General features: G+C 42.1%; 1 protein-coding gene across 6 annotated transcripts in view; it reads right to left on the bottom strand.

Moving 5' to 3' along the window:
* The window catches only part of afdna (afadin, adherens junction formation factor a), a 232,237-nt gene that overhangs the window by 29,368 nt on the left and 181,304 nt on the right, over positions 1-21,565 (bottom strand). For all 6 annotated transcript variants that reach the window (XM_072581186.1, XM_072581187.1, XM_072581189.1 and 3 more), the window contains 4 exons: positions 19,919-19,992; positions 17,058-17,176; positions 9,314-9,508; positions 1,023-1,114 (listed from right to left, as the gene is read on the bottom strand). In XM_072581186.1, coding sequence (XP_072437287.1) covers positions 1,023-1,114; positions 9,314-9,508; positions 17,058-17,176; positions 19,919-19,992 — 480 coding nt within the window. The remainder of the gene's footprint in view (positions 1-1,022; positions 1,115-9,313; positions 9,509-17,057; positions 17,177-19,918; positions 19,993-21,565) is intronic.

Raw genomic sequence — 21,565 nt, 5'->3', positions numbered from 1 at the left:
TGAACTTTTATAAAAGACCTCTTTAAAAAAAGGACGTTTAGCATTATAGATTCTGTTCTAAGAACGGTGTCAAATCAGCTGTTCAACCTTATAGGTGAAGAGTATTGATGAAAATAACCCCCATTTCCATATTTACAAAACACAGCAAAGACTTTTCCTAAAAAATAATCGCTAGCTATCCATAAGCGGAGTTTGAAGTTCAACCTTTACAATCCCATTGTGAATGCTGGTTGGGTTGCAGCGACAGGGGTCATAGCCCGCTGCAAGATGGCTGGTAGCCCACACTATAACCAGTGGTAACCCTGCTGAGGCACAAGCAGAACTGGTGGATATATGCTGGAGATGTTAACACTATCAGGGGGTAGCGCATTGGACCCATGACCATGACCACCTTCTCCAGGAATTCCATACTTATTAGTAACACCATGGTATGAGAAGAGAGCAACCTTTAACATTTTCTGTGAAATATTTAGATCTCCTTCAACTATATGTCAACCTCAAATTTCCTCTTCACAGTTGCTTTCTCAATTGCTTGGGAGCAGACACATTGGGGGTGGGGTACGGCAGCATCTACATGCCACTGTAAAACATTGCTATATTTCTACAATACTCTCTGTTAAATGGCTAATTAGTTTGACTGTATTCCTGTCACTGCTGGGTGGCTCACCATCTGCATGGCTACTTCCAGAAAGGTTGTCGTCATCATCATCATGACTTGGAAATATATCACCGTTCCTTTACTGTTGCTGGGTCAAGATCCTGGAACTCCCTCCCTAAAGGCATTGTCGGTCTATCAACAACAAATTGACAGCAGCAGTTCACCACCTTCTCAAGAATAACTAGGAATAGGCAATAAATGCTAGCCCAGCCAGCAACATCCACATCCCATGAGTGACTAAAAAGAGGATGATGATATTGGGGAGTTGTTCCATTGCCAGTGTAAATTTAATATTTAAAACTTTGCAACTTTTAAAAAAAAGATTAAAAATAGCTGTTTCCGATAACCTACATAAAATACTAACCTCTGCGCAAAGGTTCCCCGTGGAGACTGACTGAATCTTTGAGGTAGGTGCGGTAGAATAAACAGGCTTGACACCAGGACTTGGAGGTTGGTCTTCTCATCCAAAAACAGAATTAACAGCATCAATTATTTACTTCATACATCAATGTCTGAATTTCTTATGCACAATACAAACAAGAAACCTCTTATATGAATTTTTATGACTGATACTTGATGACAAATAGTTGGCACCACAACTGCTCAACAAAACAGATACATTTTTTTTGTCAGTGTAAGCCTGAGGGAAGAGTGTACTGGAGACCAACACTTGAAAACAGAGACAGGGAATCAATGAGCAGTGAAAGAACAAATCAACACCAAAAAATGGAGCGTGAGAAAAACAGGTTGGGGATCAGTTGTCCAGAGAACCCAATGATGAGGAGCACATGCTTTAAAGAGATCAGCTGCGGCCAGGGCAAGTGACATAGCGATGTGAGTGCAAGTTTCAGAATCAATACAAAAATCTTCAATAAGTCTTGTTCACTTCTGTTCAGATAGGCTAATAAAAAGTGTGGCAGGATTCCTCAGCTCCACGGGGTGCCTATGCTGTTTTAATTGCAAACTCCAGGAAGCCTATGCCCTGGACAATATGTGCAGGAACGGTTGGCAACTGAGCAGCTTGACATCTGGGTTTCAGTGCTTGAACAGCAGCAGACAGCATCAATCTGCTACATCCACAATGTGTTGCTGTCATTTCAGAGTTGAAGGATGGGTAGAAAGGGAAAGGGTGGCCAGACACTCAAAGTAGTCAGATCAGCCAGGTAGTCCAGGAATCCAGGACTGCAACGTCAATTTGTATTTAGTCCTGAATACTAGCTAGAGAGACGGCTCATCTGGGGGAGTGCAGCCACAACCACTGGTGGTTCAGCTGTACAAGGCAAAAGACTATAGTTACAATGGAACCTTAATTAGGCAAACCAAGTATTTCTGAATTTACAGATTTGAATCCATAATGCTATTCTACTTCCATGCCAAATTTTCCAGTACATCAGGACCAATAAATAGGGACATTCAGGGAAGAGGTCTTACAAGTGGGATTTAGAAAACCAGGAATGAATAGAAATCAAAAGTGGGAGCCCCAAATTATGCCAGGTACAAGAATACTGAATATAAGACAGGATTTCTTGCCAAAACTACAAATGCTTCTGATTTACCAAACCTCAAAAGGAGTATATTTACCGTATCAAAAACCTTCTGAAAAATCCAAATCCTTATCTGTTCTGCTAGTTACATCTTTAAGAACTTCCCAATGTGTTTGTCCACTTTCCCTTCAATAAATCAATGCTGATTTGTCCAATTAGATCATTACTAAAAATGTACAATTACGACATGTTTTATTTTGATTCTAGCATTCTTTTCCCACCACTAATGTCAGGCTAAGAGATCTGAGAGTTATAGGGGTCTACAACACAGCGGGGAAAAAACCCTGTTGATCCATCGAGTCTGTAATGGTCAAAAACAACATAACTATTCAAATTCCATTTTCCATCATATGGCCCATTGCCTTGTTTGCCTTGGCATTGCAAGTCTACATCTAAATATTACTTAAATGTTGAGAGGGTTGCTGCCTTTACCATACTTATTTGCAGTGACTTATAGATTCCTATCACTCTCCGGGTGAAAATAATTTTCCTCACATCCCCAGTGTACCTCACCTTAAATCTACGACCCTGATTATTGAACCCTTTTCCAAGGGGGAAGGTTTCTTCCTTGTATATGCCCCTCACAATTCTACACATCTGAATCATGCTGCCTTCAATTTGTTCTGCTCCAAGAGAAACAACTCCATCTGAAAAAGGTCACGGGACTCAAAACATTAACTCTGCTTTCTGTCCACAGATGCTGCCAGACCTGTTGAGCTTCTCCGGCAATTTGTGTTTTTGTCCCTGTCTATCCAATTTCTCTTCAGCCCAGGCAATATTCTACATAAATCTCCACTGCACCCTCTCCAGTGTAAACACATCCCTCCTATAATGTGGATTCCTATAATGCGTTTCCTATTTTCTGTTGCTCTTTTAAAAAAAAATTAGATTACATTCGCTACCTTTTAATCTGCAGGAAATGTTCCATAATCAGAACCTATAGAATTATGGATGATCATCACCAACGTATCCTCGATCACTACAGCCACCTCTTTCAATACTCTGGGATGTAGATAATGCCCAGTGTAATTTATCACCTTTTGGTACTATTAATTTCTCCAATATTTTTTAAAATTAATACTAGTTACAGAGTGACAAAGTGAGAGTTGTAGAGTGTGAAACACTGGGAGTTGAGCTAAGTGAGAGTGATTAGGGAAGTGGGGGCATTACCGTGTCTGGTTTCCCTTACTACTTCCACAGGTCCAGAAGGGGCGGGTGTACTCCAAACATTCAAAAAGTGACCACTCAGGTAGCAAATGAAAGTCAGGCAGGCTATAGCAGAGCAGCCATTTTTGAGAGGGGGTGGTTCACATTGGAAGTGCTGCTGGCAGATTTAAGTTTGGGCTTGGGTGAACACCAGACTTTGTTAAGGACAGTGAGCAGCAACAAGGTAAGACTTTTACTTCCTAAGGTCTGGTAGTTGTTAAAGGGGCAGAGATGGCAATCAGTGGAGTAGTATGCTTTTGCTGTCAGATGTGGAAGATCTGGGGGCAGTCAAGTGTTCCCAAGCAATTATGTCTGCACTGGGGGCAGCTCCTCTCAAACTGCATGTACTGGTTAGAGAAGCAGCTGGACTCATTGAGATGCATTTAAAAGCAGAGAATGTGATAGATAGTATCACAGAGGTAGTCACACCAGAGACTCAATCAGGTAAATGGATGACTGCCAGCAGAGGTAGGCAGGTAATGCAGAAGTCTCCTTCAACTATTCCCCTCTCAAACAAGTACAGAATTTTAAATACTGTTCAGAGTGTGAGGATAGCCTCTCAGGGGAACAAGCAGCAGCCAGGTTTGTGGCACCACAAATAGCTCTGTTGTAAAGTAGGGTATGGCAAAGTCCAAGCGAGTAATCGTGATAGGGGAACTCTAGTTAGGGGCACAGTCAGGTGTTTCTGCGACTGTGAGCAGGACTCCAGGGTGGTGTGTCACTTCCCTGCTGCCAGGGCAAAGGACACTTTGAGTATTTGCTATATCCATTCCAAAGGGGACTACGGTCGTTAAACATATTGGAACAAACGAGCAGGTAGAAAAAGGGATAAGATCCTGCACGTAGGACGTTAGGCAGGAGTTAAAGAGCAAGACCTTAAAGAGGAGTAATCACTGGATTTCTCGCTGTGCCACGTGCTAGTGGGATTAGGAGGATAGGGGAGATGAATGTGTAGCTGAGGAGCTGGTGCATATGGCAGGGAGTCAGAATTTTGGATCATTGGGATCTCTTCTGTGACAGAGGTGATGTGTATAAGAGGGATGGGTTGCACTTGAACTGGCAGGGGAACCAATATCCAGAGCAGAGATTTGCTTGTGCTACTTGGGAGGCTTTAAGCAAGTCTGGCAGGGGGTTGGGACCCTAAACAGTAGTGAGGCAAAACAGAAGGTTGAGGCTAGTAGAGATGTTAAAGACAGCAAGTTAAATTGACAACGCAGGCAATAGCATGGCGGGGAATAAAGATTGATGAAGTAAACTGCATTTATTTTAATGCAAAAGGCCTGACAGGCAAGGCAGATGAACTCAGTATGAATGGAATCATGCGACTAGGAAATCATAGCTGTTATAGCAACATATTTGCGGGAGCAGGAATGACACTACAGTACTGGCAGCTCAATATTCTGGGATATAGAATGTATTCGCCAAAAACAGATACCCCGCAATTTCATCAACAGATGCCGAAGGGAAAGACAACAGAATGAGGACATGCCACAACCCAAAGGACTAGCCACACTACCATACAACAAAAACATTTTTGAACTGACAGACTACTGCGATCACTAGGACTCATAACAGCACACAAACCAACAGGCGCTCTCAGACAACAACTCAGCAGGACGAAGGACCCGATTACCCAGCATGAGCAAGACCAACCTAGTGTACAAAATCCAATGCAAGGACTGCACAAAACACTACATAGGACAAACAGGAAGACCGCTAACGATCCGCATCCATGAACACCAACTAGCCACGAAACGACATGACCAGCTATCCTTAGTAGCCACACACTCAGATGACAAGCAACATGAGTTCAACTGGGACAATACTATTATCGGACAAGCCAAACAGAGAACAGCCAGGTAATTCCTAGAGGCATGGCACTCATCCACTGATTCAATCAATAAGCACATTGACCTGGACCCAACATAACGGCCACTGCAGCGGACAGCTGGAACTGACAACCGGAAGCGGCAGGTACAAATCACTATAAATGCCAGAGGAAACATCACAGAAGCGCTTCATAGGAGGCTCCCAAGCACTGAGGATGTCACCTAGACAGGGGACGAAACGTCTGCAACACAAATTCCCAGCTCGGCGAACAGAACCACAACAACGAGCACCCGAGCTACAAATCTTCTCCCAAACTTTGATTCTGGGATGTGGATGCTACAGGAAGGATGGGAGGGGAGTGGTCCCTTGGTTCTTTCTTATAGTCTTCCTCCATGAAGGCAGACATAAAGTATTTGTTTAGATTCTCTGCAATTCCATTATTTTCCATCATATTTCTTCTGTTTCAGCACATAGTAGGCCCATATTTGTCTTCACTAATCTTTTCCATTCCTAAAGGATTGGTTCAGATAAAGTTTACTAGGCTAATAGCGGGTGGGAGGAAAAGATTGTGACTTTATAAGAGAGAGGGTGGACAAGCTCGGCTTGTAAATTTCAGAGATTAGAAGAGTAAGAGCTAACTTGAAAGGGTTCAGAAAAGATTCACAATGATGTTGCCAGGGTTGGAGGATTTGAGCCAAAGGGAGAGGTTGAATAGGCTGGGATTGCTTTCCCTGGAGCATCAGAGGCTGAGGGGTGACTTTATAAAATCATGAGCGGTATGGATAGATAAATAGACAAAGTCTTTTACCTGGGGGTGGGGAAGTCCAGAACTAGAGGGCATAGGTTTAGGGTGAGAGGGGAAAGAAGGGGCAACTTTTTCACGCAGAGGGTGGTGTGTGTATGGAATGAGCTGCCAGAGGAAGTGATGGAGGCTAGTACAATTGCAACATTTAAAAGACATTTGGATGGGTATATGAATAAGGAGGGTTTGGAGGGATATGGGTCAGGTGGTGACAGGTGGGACTAGATTGGGTTGGGATATCTGGTCGGCACGGACGCGTTGGACCGAAGGGTCTGTTTCCGTGCTGTACATCTCTAAGACTCTCTGACTTGATTAAAACATACAGGATCTTGAGGGGTCTTGTTTATTTCTCTTCTGGAATGACAAAATTTAGGAGTCATCGATTAAACTTGAGATGAAGCAAAATTCTCTCTTTTAAAAGGGGTACAAATCTTTAGAACGATTCCTAAAAAGATGGTGGAAGCAGATTTCTTCAATATTTTTAAGGCACCGATACACTGATGCTTGTTAAGCAAAGGACAGAAGATTATCAAGGGGAAGGCAAGAATGCCAATTTGAGGTTACAATGAGATCAATCATGATATTACTGAAAGGCAGAGCAGGCTCAAGGGGCTGAATTCATGAGTTTGTTTTTCTCATTAGGGTCACCCTTTCAAAGATGCTCCTTTACAAAATTATTAATTTGCCTTTTCGTACTGCACAACACTAGATTTAAAAGTAGTGCATTGTCTAGTTAGTTCCTTGACATACTGATCTAGAACGCCACCTTGTGTACACAGTAAGGATTGGCGTCCACAGTGTTACTGCTAATTAACATTGATCTTGTCTGTGTGTCGATTGAAGATTCCATGATTACTGTACCACCTTTGTTCAATACCATTCATCAGTTCCCAACCTTGCTCACCCTGCAGCTCCATTTCTGTAACAGCAATTAGATGATAACTGTTAGTTTCTCGCTGTGCAGTCAATTATCCCACACCAATGTTTGAGCTACACAATTCTTTCTAACCCTATTCTGACTTCAGTAATTAAAAAGATAACAAATAATAAACAAATAAATTCCTTAATAGAAAAATTAACCTTCTGTAAAACTCTGGTTCAACATCAACTGGACATACTGTGCCCAATTTGGGCATGCACTTTATGAATGATTTGAAGGCTTTAGAAAAGGAAAAGATCAACTAGAATGGTTTCAGTAATGCAAGTCTTCAGGTGTGTGGAAAAACTGGGCCAGTTCCAAAGAAGTTATATCAGACTCAAAAATTAACATTGTTTCTTTCTCCACAGATGCTGCCAGACCAGAATTCCTCTTGTATACACTTTTAATTATTGGACAAAGTGAGGCTGCTCTTAAAGTAAATGCTGAGATGAGACGGAATAGAAACATTCAATGTCATAGATCAAGACAGAGTGGTTAGATAGGAACTGTTCCCGCTGACAACAGGGATAAGAAACAGGGCACCAATTTAAGTTGATTAGTTGGAAAAGAACAAGGAAAATTTATATTAGCATTTAGTTAGCATCTGAAAAGCACCAAATATGGTGGCAAGAGATAAACCCAGAGCCTTCAAAATGGAATTAGAAAAGCCCAAAGTGATAGATTTGCAGCGTCACAGAGCAGTGTGATATCCTTTTGTGCTTTTCCAGGGAGATGGCATGGACACAACAAGCTGAATAGTCTCAATGCTGTAACCATTCCATGAACTAACTGAACAGCTACATCTGGTTATTTTCTTAGTTTTATAACACTGCTACAAATTAGTTCAGAATTTTAAACATTAAACATATTACTTCATTAACTTCTCTAAAAAAAGTTGCTTTATATTAATTTGACAGCTGTTTAAGGATCTTAAAATTTCAGTACTGAACATAAATACAAATGAAGTTCCATCACCTTTGAACACAGAAATCTCAAGTGTTACTTCAAATTCCAGTTAAGAAATACACAAGATTTACCTTCACATTACCAAAAGTGCATTAACAGTAATACTAGGATCTGCACAATTTTCTTCAATTCACTTATTTCCTGTTAAGTGAGTCATCCTTAACAAACATGGAAGAAAACTTAAAGCCTCAGGAGGTTCTGTTACAGTGTGACAAAAATTACACCTGCTTACGTCAGCATACATTCTTTGGTTACTACACAGAATATGGTGATTCAACTCTACAACTTGTGGTTGACAACTGGCAGGTCCAAGTGGCGATTCACCAGGAGGTTTATTTAAAATAATATGGATTTGGATTCAGACAGTTATCTACAAATTTCTTTACATAATCGATCTTTTTCCTGCAAGGGTGTCATGGTGGCTCAGTGGTTAGTACTGCTGCCTCAGAGCGCCAGGGACCCAGGTTCGATTCCCACCTCAAACGACTGTCTGTGTGGAGTTTGCACATTGTTCCCATGTATGTGTGGGTTTCCTCCCACAATTCAAAGATGTGCAGGTTAGCTGAATTGGCCAGAGTTCAGGACTGTGTAGGTTAAGTGTATGGGTCTGTGGGTTGTTCTTCAGAGGGTCTGTGTGGACTTGTTGGGCCTATTTCCACAATGTAGGGATTCTATGATTCTGTGTTATGATCATGTCCCAGAATATGCCAGGAGACAAAAATCCCAACACTCCTGCCATGGTATTACATGACAAATGTTTAAACTTTTAAATAAAATATGCTTACATTGCCAACTAAGCCTACTTTGAGATAGATCTGCACACAATCCAGTTTATTACAGACCTTACACAACCTCGCCAAGTTCAGCAAAAGTTGAGGCTGCCTAGCTTATCACAATTTATATAATTATGCAGGAAGCTGTTTTTAGTCCCAATCTAATATCAGTATTAATTCTGATTATAACTGTAATTATAGGCACCCATTTTCCTTGAGGCTATGATTCTGTGTTTTCAAATGCTTCATTATGACATATAGTAGTAGATCAGGTGTACCACTGTTAGAAGGGATTGGTGTATAGCCATTGCTTGACAATAGTAGTGATCTAGAAATCTAATGAAATGCTATTTCTAGATTCACTATCAATGGACAGTTGAAATAAGGTATTGGAAGGTTACTACTTATGAAACCATCCAGGAGTGAAGACAGACCAGAAGAAAGTTTACTGTTATCATGCAAGTTTAAAATGGTTAATATCATGAAGAAACTTTCCCACCAAAAGGAACAGAATAAAAATTCTGTTTACTTTATATTCCTCTTACTACTTAAATATCGACCTTAAAGTAACTGACAACACTAATTATGAAGCTAACTCCAGAACTACATGCTTACTTGCAACATTAGGACTAGATCGATGATCTGCTCGGTTTTTCAACAGCCTATCATCCCCAGGTGGTTTCTTTGGTTCAGAGTATTCTGTCCAACCCATTGGGGAATTTTCTGGTGTTCCATTCTGAGGATTACTATTGTACAATTCAAAGCCTTCACTCTTGGGGCGAGGTTTGCCTGTGCCACGACGATCAGAGGCTGAACATGGAAAAAAAAGAACAAAGAATATTACAGCACAGGAACAGGCTCTTTGGCCCTCCAAATCTGTGCCAATCCAGATTCTCGGTTTCAAACTGCCTCTATCCCGATGCTCTCTGCCCATTCACGTATCTATCTAGGTACATCAAATAACGCTATCATGTCTGCCTCTACCAGCTTCGCTAGCAACGCGCTCCGGGTACCCACCACCCTCTGTGCAAAGAGCTTTCCACGCATATTTCCCTTAAACATTTCCCCACTCACCTTGAACATGTGACCCCTAGTAATTGGGTCCCCCACCATGGGAAAAAGCTTTTTGCCGTTAGCACTGCTGCCTCACAGCACCAGAGACCCGGGTTCAATTCCCGCCTCAGGCGACTGACTGTGTGGAGTTTGCACGTTCTCCCTGTGTCTGCGTGGGTTTCCTCCCACAGTCCAAAGATGTGCAGGTCAGGTGAATTGGCCATGCTAAATTGCCCGTAGTGTTAGGTAAGGGGTAGATGTAGGGGTATGGGTGGGTTGCGCTTCGGCGGGGCGGTGTGGACTTGTTGGGCCGAAGGGCCTGTTTCCACACTGTAAGTAATCTAATCTAATCTAAAAACCTCTCATGATTTTGTAGATTCAAATCAGGTCCCTCAACTGAAAATAATCTTAATCTACTCAACCTCTCTTCATAACTAGCACCCTTCATACCAGGCAACATTATGGTGAACATCCTCTGTACCCTCTCCCAAGTATCCACATCCTTCTGGTAATGTGGCGACCAGAACGTATTCCAAAAGTGGCTGAACCAACGTCCTATACAACTGTAACATGACCTGCTAACTCTTGTATTCAATACACCGTCTGATGAAGGAAAGCATGCCGTACGCCTTCTTGACCACTTTACTGACGTGCATTGCCACCTTTAGGGTACAACTGACTTGAACAATCAGATCTCTCTCTAGTTCAACTTTCCCCAGGGCTTTTCCATTCATTGTATAGTTCGCTGTAGAATTGTATCTTCCAAAATGCAAGACCTTGCATTTGCCAGAATTGAATTCGATTTGCCATTTCTCCGCCTAACTCTCCAATCTATCTATATTCTGCTACATTCTCTGACAGTTCGCTTCACTATCTGCTAATCCACCAATCTTAGTGTCACTGCAAAACTTGTTAATCAGACATTCTATACCTTCTTTCACATTATTTATATATATCACAAACAACAGTGGCCCCAACACAGATCCCTGTGGAACATCACTGGTCACAGTTCTCAGTTTTGAGAAACTTCCTTCCACTACTACTGTCTCCTATTGCCCAGCCAGTTCTCTATCTACCGAGCTAGTACACCCTGGATCCCATGCAACTTAACTTTCTCCATCAGTCTACCATGGGGAGCCTTATTGAAATCCATGTAAATAACATCTACTGCCCTTGCCTCATCAATCAACTTCATCAGTTCCTCAAAGAGTTCTATTAAGTTAGTAAGACATGACTTTCCTTGCACAAACCATGCTGCCTATCAAAGGTAAGCCCATTTTCTTCCAAATGGGAATAGATCTAATCCCTCAGTACCTTCCCTACCACTGATGTCAGGCTCACCGGTCTATAATTACTCAAACTATCCTTCCTACCCTTCTTAAACAAGGGGACAACATTAGCAATTCTCTAGTCCTCCGGGACCTCACCCTTGTTCAAGGATGCTGCAAAGATATCTATTTAGACCCCAGCTACTTCCTCCTCCCTTGCTTCCCTCAGTAGCCTGGGATAGATCCCATCCAGACCTGGGGACTTGTCCACCTTAATGGCTTTTAGAATACCCAACAATTACTCCCCCCTTATGCCAACTTGAACTAAAATAATCAAACATCCATCCCTAACCTCAACATCTGTCATGTCTTTCTCCTCGGTGAATACCGATGTAAAGTACTCATCAAGATTCTCACCCATTTTCTCTGACTCCACGCATAACTTTCCTCATTTGTCCTTGAGTGGGCCAACGCTTTCTCTAGTTACCTTCTTGCTCCTTATATACAAATAAAAGGCTTTGGGATTTTCCTTAACCCTGTTTACTAAAGATATTTCATGATCCCTTTTAGCCTTCTTAATTCCTTGTTTCAGATTGGTCCTACTTTCCTGATATTGTTCCAACGTTTCACCTATTTTCAGTCGCCTAGACCTTATGTTTGCTTCCTTTTTCTTCTTAGCTAGCCTCACAATTTCACCTGTCATCCATGGTTCCCTAATCTTGCCATTTCTATTCCTCATTTTCACAGAGATATGTCTGCCCTGCACTCTAATTAACCTCTCTTCAAAAGCCTCCCACATATCAAATGTGGATTTACCCTCAAACAACTGCTGCCCCCCAATACACATTCCCCAGCTCCTACTGAATTTTGCTATAGTTGACCGTCCCAATTTAGCACACTTCATTTACGACCACTCTTGTCTTTGCCCATGAGTACTCTAAAAATTACGGAATTGTGATCACTTTATTAATTTCCAAGCTTTGTGTTAACTGTTGGGTTAATACAATTATCTTAAATGCACTTTCATTGAGTAATCTATAAACTTAAGATTCAAGTTTGTAAACTAGACATTTGATGGAAAAGGATCTTACTCGTTGTGGTTCTGTTCGCAAACAGAACCACATCAATGAGCACCCGAGCTACAAATCTTCTCGCAAACTTTGGATCTTACTCAGTTACCAAAATTACAGTGGGGGCACGGGGGGTTGGTTAATTCAGTTGGCTGGACGGCTGGTCGGCAATGCAAATTGATGTCAGCATTGTGGGCTCAATTACCATTGCCTGAGGTTACCATGAAGGACTCCTTTTCAATCTCTCCCATTGCCCGAAGTGCGGTGACCCTTCAGTCTACTAACAGTTATCACTCTTCAATGAGACAGCAGTCCTCTATGACTATGGTGACTAAAATTATAATTGCCAGGTTTTCCAACTAAAAATGAATTTGTTACCCTATTCCATTTTTAATGGTCTCATTTTTAAGATTAATGCAGGCAATTCACAGAAACTGGTTATTACAGAAATTGCACAGCAACGAAGATTGAAATAAAAAGAACTGGGCAAAATGATTACCACTAAGAAATGGCATTTGTTTTCAATTAGAAACACAACTACAATGAGGAAACGTTAAAAAAATGAAAGGACCCAAATATAGCATTTTGGCAATGATTAAGAAACAAAATAGCAACAAATGCTAAAGAGAGAAAAAAAACATGAGTCCCAGTGGCATGGGTCTGAACTTACAATATAAGAGGGAACAACTTGATCTCTAAAAGGAGGAAATTTCATACTATCCCTGGTTAGCTCCTTTCTTTCTCTTCCTACAAAATCCTAGTTCGATGACTTCCAAAGTCTGAGTATACACGGAGATTGAAAACATTAAAACATTGATTGCTTCCTTTTGTACGTGCAAAAATATCTTTTGCACTCTGTGCGGACACTCTTTAATGTTTCGCAGAAAAATAAAGTTTGGCACAATAGCAATGATAAATTCCAAGCAAGTAGTAATTAAAGGGGTCTAGAGACTGGAGACTGAGGCGGGAGTGTAAGGTTTGAGATAAAGATAGACTGGAAAGGCTGGGTCTTTTCTCATTGGACCATAGGAAATTGAGGGGTGATCGTATTGATGTTTATAAAATCATGCAGGGCATAGGGAAGGTGAATGACGAGGGCCTTTTTTCCAGGGTAGGGGAGTTCAAAGCTCAGGGGCATATTTTTAAGGTTAGAGGAAAAACATCTAAAAAGGACATGAAGAGCAACTCTTTTTTTTACACAAAGTGGTTTGGGTGTAGAATGAACTACCAGAGAAAGTGGCAGATGCAGGTAGAGTTACAATGTTTGAAATACATTTGGATAAGTTAATGAATAGGAAAGGTTTGGAGCTGTATGGCTAAATGCAGGCAGGTGGGACCAGTTTAGTTTGGGAACATGGTTGGTATGGATTGTTAGACCAAAGGGTCTGTTCTATGCTGTATGATTCTATGGACTAGGTCCCAAGTCCTGATAATCAGGATAGGGGTCAGAATCAGCAACAATAAAGGGTTGAGTTTACTTATAACAATTCTAGTGACAAGCTCACACTGAGCTGGCCTTGGTGTAATTCATATGAATTTGGAACTCAAAAGCTCCCTGCCTTTCAGCCCAAATTTTCCTCCTCTCTTGAGAGCAAATCTACCAGCTCAGCGAGCAAACTTAGCAATCTGATCCACAACCTGAGCTACAAGTCTTCTCCAAAATTGCAAACCCCCAGCCTGTTTTGTGGGTTTTTAAAAAAAAATGAGGAATGGGTGGGAGTAGGAGGAAAAGAGTCTTGCTCCCCTATGTGTGCGCATGCTCTTCCATTCCCTCTCACATACTTGTTCTCTTTCACTCCTTCACTCACATGCATATTCATTCACTACCTCCTTATGCAGATATACTCTTTTTCACCCCATCCAACACCCCTTTTACTGCCTTCCCCACCCTACACACCTTCTCTCACCATACTTGCATGCTGCACCTGCTCAGGGGACCTGTTCTGCCATACTGAATGCAGTCTTATAAGTCTTTGGTGTCGGTTCAATCTTATTTTTCCATGACCTGCTCCCAGCCTCAATTTTTGGCTCATTTGTCAGCTTGAAGCATAGGAAACTAGGCGCAATAACAAATATGGGAGAGAAACTGCCTCTAATTGGAGGAGCATCTCTTCGCAGAATTCATATCTATCTGACTGCATTTGAAACATGGATTGCAGGCCAGATAAAAATCACTCTGGAGTCTCTGTTGGACAACCCTGCTTTAAAGCTCAGTTATGCAGCATATAACAAACAAATACATCTGCACATGGCCTTGGATGGAGGTGAGGGAGGAGGTGTGAACACAGGTTTTGCAGCCCCTGCGGTGGCAGGGGAAGGTGCCAGGATTAGAGGGTGGGCTGTAGGGGGGCGTGGACCTGACCAGGTAGTCACTGAGGGAACGGTCTTTGCGGAAAAAGGGGTGGGGAGGGAAATATAACCCTGGTGGTGGGAATGTGTTTGGCAATTCATCAACTTCACCAACACATTCCACCCTGATCTTAAATTTACCTGGATCTTCTCTGACACTTCCCTCCCCTTCCTGGACCTCTCTATCTCCATTAATGACGACCGACTTGACACTGACATTTTTTACAAACCCACTGATGCCCACAGCTACCTGGATTACACCTCTTCCCACCCTACCTCTTACAAAAATGCATTCCGTATTCCCAATTCCTCCGCCGTATCTGCTCCCAGGAGGACCAGTTCCACCACAAAACACACCAGATGGCCACCTCCTTTAGAGACCAGAATTTCCCTTCCCACGTGGTTAAAGATGCCCTCCAACACATCTCGTCCACATCCCGCACCTCTGCCCTCAGACCCCACCCCTCCAACCATAACAAGGACGGAAAGCCCTGGTGCTCACCTTCCACCCTACCAACCTTCGCATAAACCAAATCATCCGCCGACATTTCCGCCTCCTCCAAAAAGACCCCACCACCAGTGATATATTTCCCTCCCCACCACTTTCCACCTTCCGCAAAGGCCGTTCCCTCCGCGACTACCTGGTCAGGTCCACGCCCCCATACAACCCACCCTCCGATCCTGGCATCTTCCCCTGCCACCGCAGGGGCTGCAAAACCTGTGCCCACACCTCCTTCCTCACCTCCATTCAAGGCCCTAAAGGAGTCTTCCACATCTATCAAAGTTTTACCTGCACATCCACTAATATCATTTATTGTAACCGTTGCTCCCGATGCGGTCTCCTGTACATTGGGGAGACTGGACGCCTCCTAGCAGAGCGCTTTAGGGAACATCTCCGGGACACCCGCACCAATCAACCACACCGCTCTGTGGCCCAACATTTCAACTCCCCCTCCCATTCTGCCGAGGACATTGAGATCCTGGGCCTCCTTCACCGCCGCTCCCTCACCACCAGACGCATGGAGGAAGAACGCCTCATCTTCCGCCTTGGAACACTTCAATCCCAGGGCATCAATGTGGACTTCACCAGTTTCCTCATTTCCCCTTCCCCCACCTCACCCCAGTTCCAAACTTCCAGCTCACTGTCTCCATGACTTGTCCTACCTGCCTATCATCTTTTCCACCTATCCACTCCACCCTCCCCCGCCCCATCATTTTCATCCCCTCCCCCACTCACCCATTGTACTCTATGCTACTTTCTCCCCACCCCCACCCTCCTCTAGCTTATCTCTCCACGCTTCAGGCTCTCTGCCTTTATTCCTGATGAAGGGCTTTTACCCGAAACGTCGATTTTACTGCTCCTCGGATGCTGCCTGAACTGCTGTGCTCTTCCAGCACCACTAATCCAGAATCTGGTTTCCAGCATCTGCAGTCATTGTTTTTACCTACAAGTTTCATCTTGCCCAGTGCTGGAGGACCTTCACCTACTAGGCACAAATTGACCAGTGCGGGGAAAATTATGTTACTGTTCTTCACACAATAAATAGCTGTTGACCCCTATTCTATTACAGCCAGTGTTCACGTTTAAAGTCAATAACATTTCAGGAGAATAATTTTGCTCTTGCACTCGGAAACGCCCTGCTCATCTTTAGGACAGAGTCATTTAGCTTCACCCTCCGGGCTGGAAAGACATGTTACTAAAGATATCTTTCCAATATAATTGGCAATATTATGCTCTTGGATGTTGTTTGATAGAGCACTCGCGTCTAATAAGACAATAAGAAAAAGGAACAAGAGCAGGCCACTTAGACTCTTGAGTGTGCTCTGCCATTCAATAGGATTATGGCTGATCCAATATTCCACAGGTTCACTTTTGCGAAAACCCTCAATTCCCAACTGATCAAGGATCTATTGCAGCTTTCAATATACTCAAGTACTCTGCCCCAACAGCTGTCTATGGCATGGAGTTCTGAGACTCTCTAACTTTAGAAAATAAGTTTTCCATCTCAGTCTTAAATTGGCAACTCTTAATTCTGAGACTAGGCCCTCTGGTTCTAGACTCTCCCATGAGTGGAAACACCCTCTCAGCATTTATCCCGTCAAGCCCTTTAACAATCTTATATGTTTCACCTTATTCTTCTAAATTGCAATGAACCTGGTTAACCTTTGCTCCCAACACAATCTCTCCACACTAGGGATCATCCTCCTGAACCTTTTCTGAACTGCCTTCAATGAAATAATAACTTATTTTAAAAGCAGTACTCCAGTTGTAGGTCTCACCAGCAGCACCACAGTTGCAGGGAGATTTACCCTTTCTTAATTTCAAACCCCTTGAAATGAGGGCCAACATTCCATAGCCTTCCTGATTACCTGTTACATTTGTGTGCTTTGTGTGTTTAATACACAAATGCCTTAAGTCCCTTTGTGTAGCAGGTTTCTGCAGTTTTTTTCTCCATTGAAATAACACTTTTTTTTGTACTCCCCTCCAAAATGAACAAGTTCACATTTTCCACATTATGCTCCATTTTCCAATTTTTTGCCCACTTACTTAACCCATCAATAATCTCCCTGTAAAGTTTCTTTGATTCTTTTGCAATGTAAGAACATAACTGTTTGTACCTCTCTGCATCATTGGAGAAGGTTGGTTGAGTAGAGTGGCCAAACCATGGTAAATAGCTCCTTGTCTTGCTATTTCTAAAGTGACCACAGAACCAGTTCTTGTCATAAACTCTGCAGCCCTGAAAGACAGGAGTTTGTTTAATTATTTAAATTTTAATTGCGAGAATTTAAGAATTTTCAAAAACTATATTTGATAAACTGCTAGTCTGGCACAAAATACCATTCCTTTCATTAAAATTAAATCTGCCCAGTTAAAAAATTAAAGCTTGCATTTTTCAATTCACTCCCATGTGTTGTATCTACCAGCATAAGTTCTGACCACAAGATGCAGAAGCAGAAATTAGGCCATTCAACCTATTGAGTCTGCTCTGCCATTCAATTATGGCTGCTAAGTTTCTCAAACCCATTCTTCAACTTTCTCTCCATAACCCTTGACATGAAAGAAATATACTCAATGACCTGGCCTCTACAGCCTTCTGTGGCAGTGAATTCCATAGATTCACCACTCTCTGGCCGAAGAAGTTTCTCCTTATATCCATTCTAAAAAGGTCTTCCCATTACTCTAAGGCTGTGCCCTTAGGATTGAACCTGATCCCTACATAACCTCCACCATTTGTTAGCAGAGCATGTGGAAGTTGCATGGTCAGTCTTACAGGAAGCAGTCTGCCTCTTGCCTACTTGCAGAGGGGAGGCAGAAGCTTGAACTAATATCCAGAATGGAGTGACAGATTTGTTTTTATACTATTCATGGTCCCCATACCACATCAGAAAAGATTTACAAGGATGTTGCCAGGGTTGGGGGATATGTGCTATAGGGAGACGTTGAATAGTCTAGGGCTGTTTTCCCTAGAGCGTTGAAGGCTGAGGGGTGACCTTAAAGAGGTTTATAAAATCATGAGGCATGGATAGGGTAAATAGACAAGATATTTTCCCTGGGGTGGGGTAGTCCAGAACTATGGGGCAATGGCTTAGGGTGAGAGGGGAAGATAAGAAAGAGACCTAAGGGGTAATTTTTTCACGCAGAAGGTGGTACGTGTGGGGAATGGGCTGCCAGAGGATGTGGTGGAGGTTAGTACAATTGCAACATTTAAAAGGCATCTGGATGGGTATATGAATCGGAAGAGTTTGGAGGGATATGGGCCAGGTGCTGGCAGGTGGGACTAGATTAGATTGGGATATCTGGTCGGCCTGGACATGTTGGACCGAAGGGTCTGTTTTCGTGCTGTACATCTCCTATGACTCCTAATAAGCTTACACTCAAAACATTTGAGTTAAGATTTCAATTGGAATTATTTTCCAAAAGATAGTATTACTTTGACTGTCAGAGTCATCCTGCATGGAAAGAGACCCTTAGCCCCAAATCATCCATGCAGACCAAACATCCCTGTGCGACCAAGTCCCATGAACCAGCATTTAGCCCACATCCCTCTAAATCCTACCGATTTATACAGCTATCCAGATAAATTTTAAATGTTGTAATTGTACCTGTCTACACCACTTTCTCATTCCATCTATGCACCGCATTCTGCATGAAAAAGTTACCCTTCAAGTCCTTTTAAAACTTATTTTTCCCCCTCATCTCAAACCTATGCCCTCTAATTTTGGATTTCTCACACCCTTGGAACAAGACTGTGGCTATTCACCCTATGCAGGCCCCTCATTATTTTTTTTAGATTAGATTACTTACAGTGTGGAAACAGGCCCTTTGGCCCAACAAGTCCACACCGACCCGCCGAAGCGCAACCCACCCATACCCCTAACTTAACACTATGGGCAATTTAGCATGGCCAATTCACCTGACCTGCACATCTTTGGTCTGTGGGAGGAAACCGGAGCACCCAGAGGAAACCCACGAAGACACGGGGAGAACGTGCAAACTCCACACAGTCAGTTGCCTGAGGCGGGAATTGAACCCAGGTCTCTGGCGCTGTGAGGCAGCAGTGCTAACCACTGTGCCACCGTGCCGCCCATTATATTATAGAACTCTAGGTCACCCCTCAGTCTCCAATGTTCCAGGGAAAAAAGCCCCAGCCTATTGAGCTTCTCGTTATAGCTCAAACCTTCTAGTCTTGGCAATATCCTCAAATCTTTTCTGCACCCTCTCAAGTTTAACAACATCCTTCCTAAAGGGTGACCAGAATTGCCTGCAGTATTCCAAAACTGGCTTCACCAATGTCCTGTACAACAGCAATATGACAACCCAACTCCTAAACTTAATGCACTGACCAATGTTAGCAAATGTGCCAAACACCTGCGACTCCATTTTCAAGGAATTATGCACCTGTGCACGTAGGTTTGTTTGGCAACACTCCAGGGCCTTACCATTTACTACACAAGTCCTGCCCTGGTTTCCCTTCCCAAAATGCAACACCTTGCATTTACCGAAATTAAACTCTATGTACCATTCCTCAGCCCACTGGCCAATCTGATCAAGCTCCCATTGTACTTGAAGATAATCCTCTTCACTGTCCGCTACATCACCTATTTTGGGGTCATCTGCAAACTTACTAACCATACCTACTATATTCATATCCAGATCATTCATATAAATGATGAGAAGCAGTGGTCCCAGACCTGATCCTTGTGGCACACCAGTGGTCACAGGTCTCCAGTTGGAAAAAGCATCCCTTCACTACCACCCTGTCTCCTATCTTCAAAGCAATTTTGTATTCAATTGGTTAGCTCCCCCAGGTCCTATATGAACTAACCTTACTAACCAGTCCATCATGCAGAACCTGGTCAAATGCTTTACTGACGTCCTGCAGCTCTGCCTTCATTCTTGTAAAAATCATCTCTTCAAAAAAAAAACTCAAATCAATCTCACTGTATTTAATCAGTAAACAAACTGAAGTACTCATTACCTTTCTTGTGAAAGTCCCACAAGGCTGCGACCATCTACACTCAGTAATTGATCTCCAGCAGCCAAACGACCATCCTGCAGAGACACAGCATTGATGCAACAATTAGCCAGCATCTTGTCTTATACGTTAGGGTGGAAATGAAAAAAAAAAGCCCATAGATTAATTTTAATTGCCATTCATTCCAAAAGTTAAATTATGCAGGGTAGGGGTGAGAAAACAATGGTCCATGGGCCACATCTAACCTGCAAGAGCTATTTGTGTCATAAGAATAATTTGAATACTTGCACTAAGAATCAGAGAATTTAAGAGGAAAAGACTACCAGATTTTCTGCTTTTACCAGATTAGAGGCCTTGAAAATGATTGATCACGGAAAGTGGTCCAAAATGAATCAGGTTTTATTGTGAGCTAGAAATGAATGCTGCTATGAGGCGAGCACACAGAGAGCAATGAGAAGAGTGATGAGAAGATGCGAGTAGCCACGTGATTGCTTTCTCATTCTTGCTGAGATGTATTGAGCATTAGAACTATCAGTTAAGTCAGTTTCAAAATGCCAGAGAGCATTGCACACATTCATTAGTTATTAAGCTATCAAATAACTTACCTGACCTAGCAAAAGACAAATTACCTAGCAAATGATGATGTTAAATGTTTTGTGGAAATTTAATTATTAATATGCAATGTTTATTAACTAGAATTGATTGCTTTTGAAACTTTATTCAAATTTTTTTGTTTGATTTAAGCTTACATCAGTTGTCAAGTAACCAGTTTTACAATTTTGAATATTAACAAGGTCAACAGCCAAGGCATGCTTTGGATGAACCGATGTCATGTTCGTTAGCATGTTAATAGGTGGGAATTATTACAAAGGATACCTCATACAAACAATGGCAGAACAAATATGAATGGTAGCTGTTAACACAATTCATATTATGCACATTACCTGAATGGCTCAGAGGTTTCCAGCCCAAATAAATGTCCACTCTTGACGAATCTGCACACAACCACTGCACCACAAGAACCCTCACCTGTGTTCTTAAATATTATCTAATTAACCTGTTCAGAGATGTTATTACATACTGCTGGAGCAGGTATGACTTGAACCTCCTGGCTCAGAGGTAGGGACATTACCATTATACCAACATGAACAGCAGCTAATTTTGATCGGCTCTCAGATTAAATTCTAGTGAGCCTTAAAGTGACCTCCATTTCTGACTGCATTTGAGAATGCATGTGCGATGGAATCCATTCACAATTTATTTGATTACAAATAATTAGATTTTGCTTTTATTTTATTGATGACACTTATTTATAGTTATTAAAATCATGAGAAAAATAGAAGATAGATAATCACAATTTCAGTTTCAATAAATTTAGACTTTTATTCTATAAATGCACAGATATTTTAACACCTCAGCAAATGTTTAAAACACTCCAAATTTGTACTGAACTACATATGTCCTTTTCTCATTTCAAGTGCCACTTTCATGAATACTTGGGGAGAAATGCTCAATTGGGAAAGTTTTAAATTTTTCAATTTCGTGAAACCATACTTTCTATTCAATAGATATTTCTAGCCAGTTATTTAAAAGAAAGACTTGGAATTTAAATAGTTTTTGACAACTCAGGTATCTCGACATCCAAGAACT

This window comes from Chiloscyllium punctatum, chromosome 11 (genome assembly GCF_047496795.1).
Source record: "Chiloscyllium punctatum isolate Juve2018m chromosome 11, sChiPun1.3, whole genome shotgun sequence".
Classification (NCBI taxonomy): Eukaryota; Metazoa; Chordata; class Chondrichthyes; order Orectolobiformes; family Hemiscylliidae; genus Chiloscyllium; species Chiloscyllium punctatum.
Note: the sequence above shows the minus strand (reverse complement) of the source record. Positions and strands in the feature narration are given on the sequence as shown.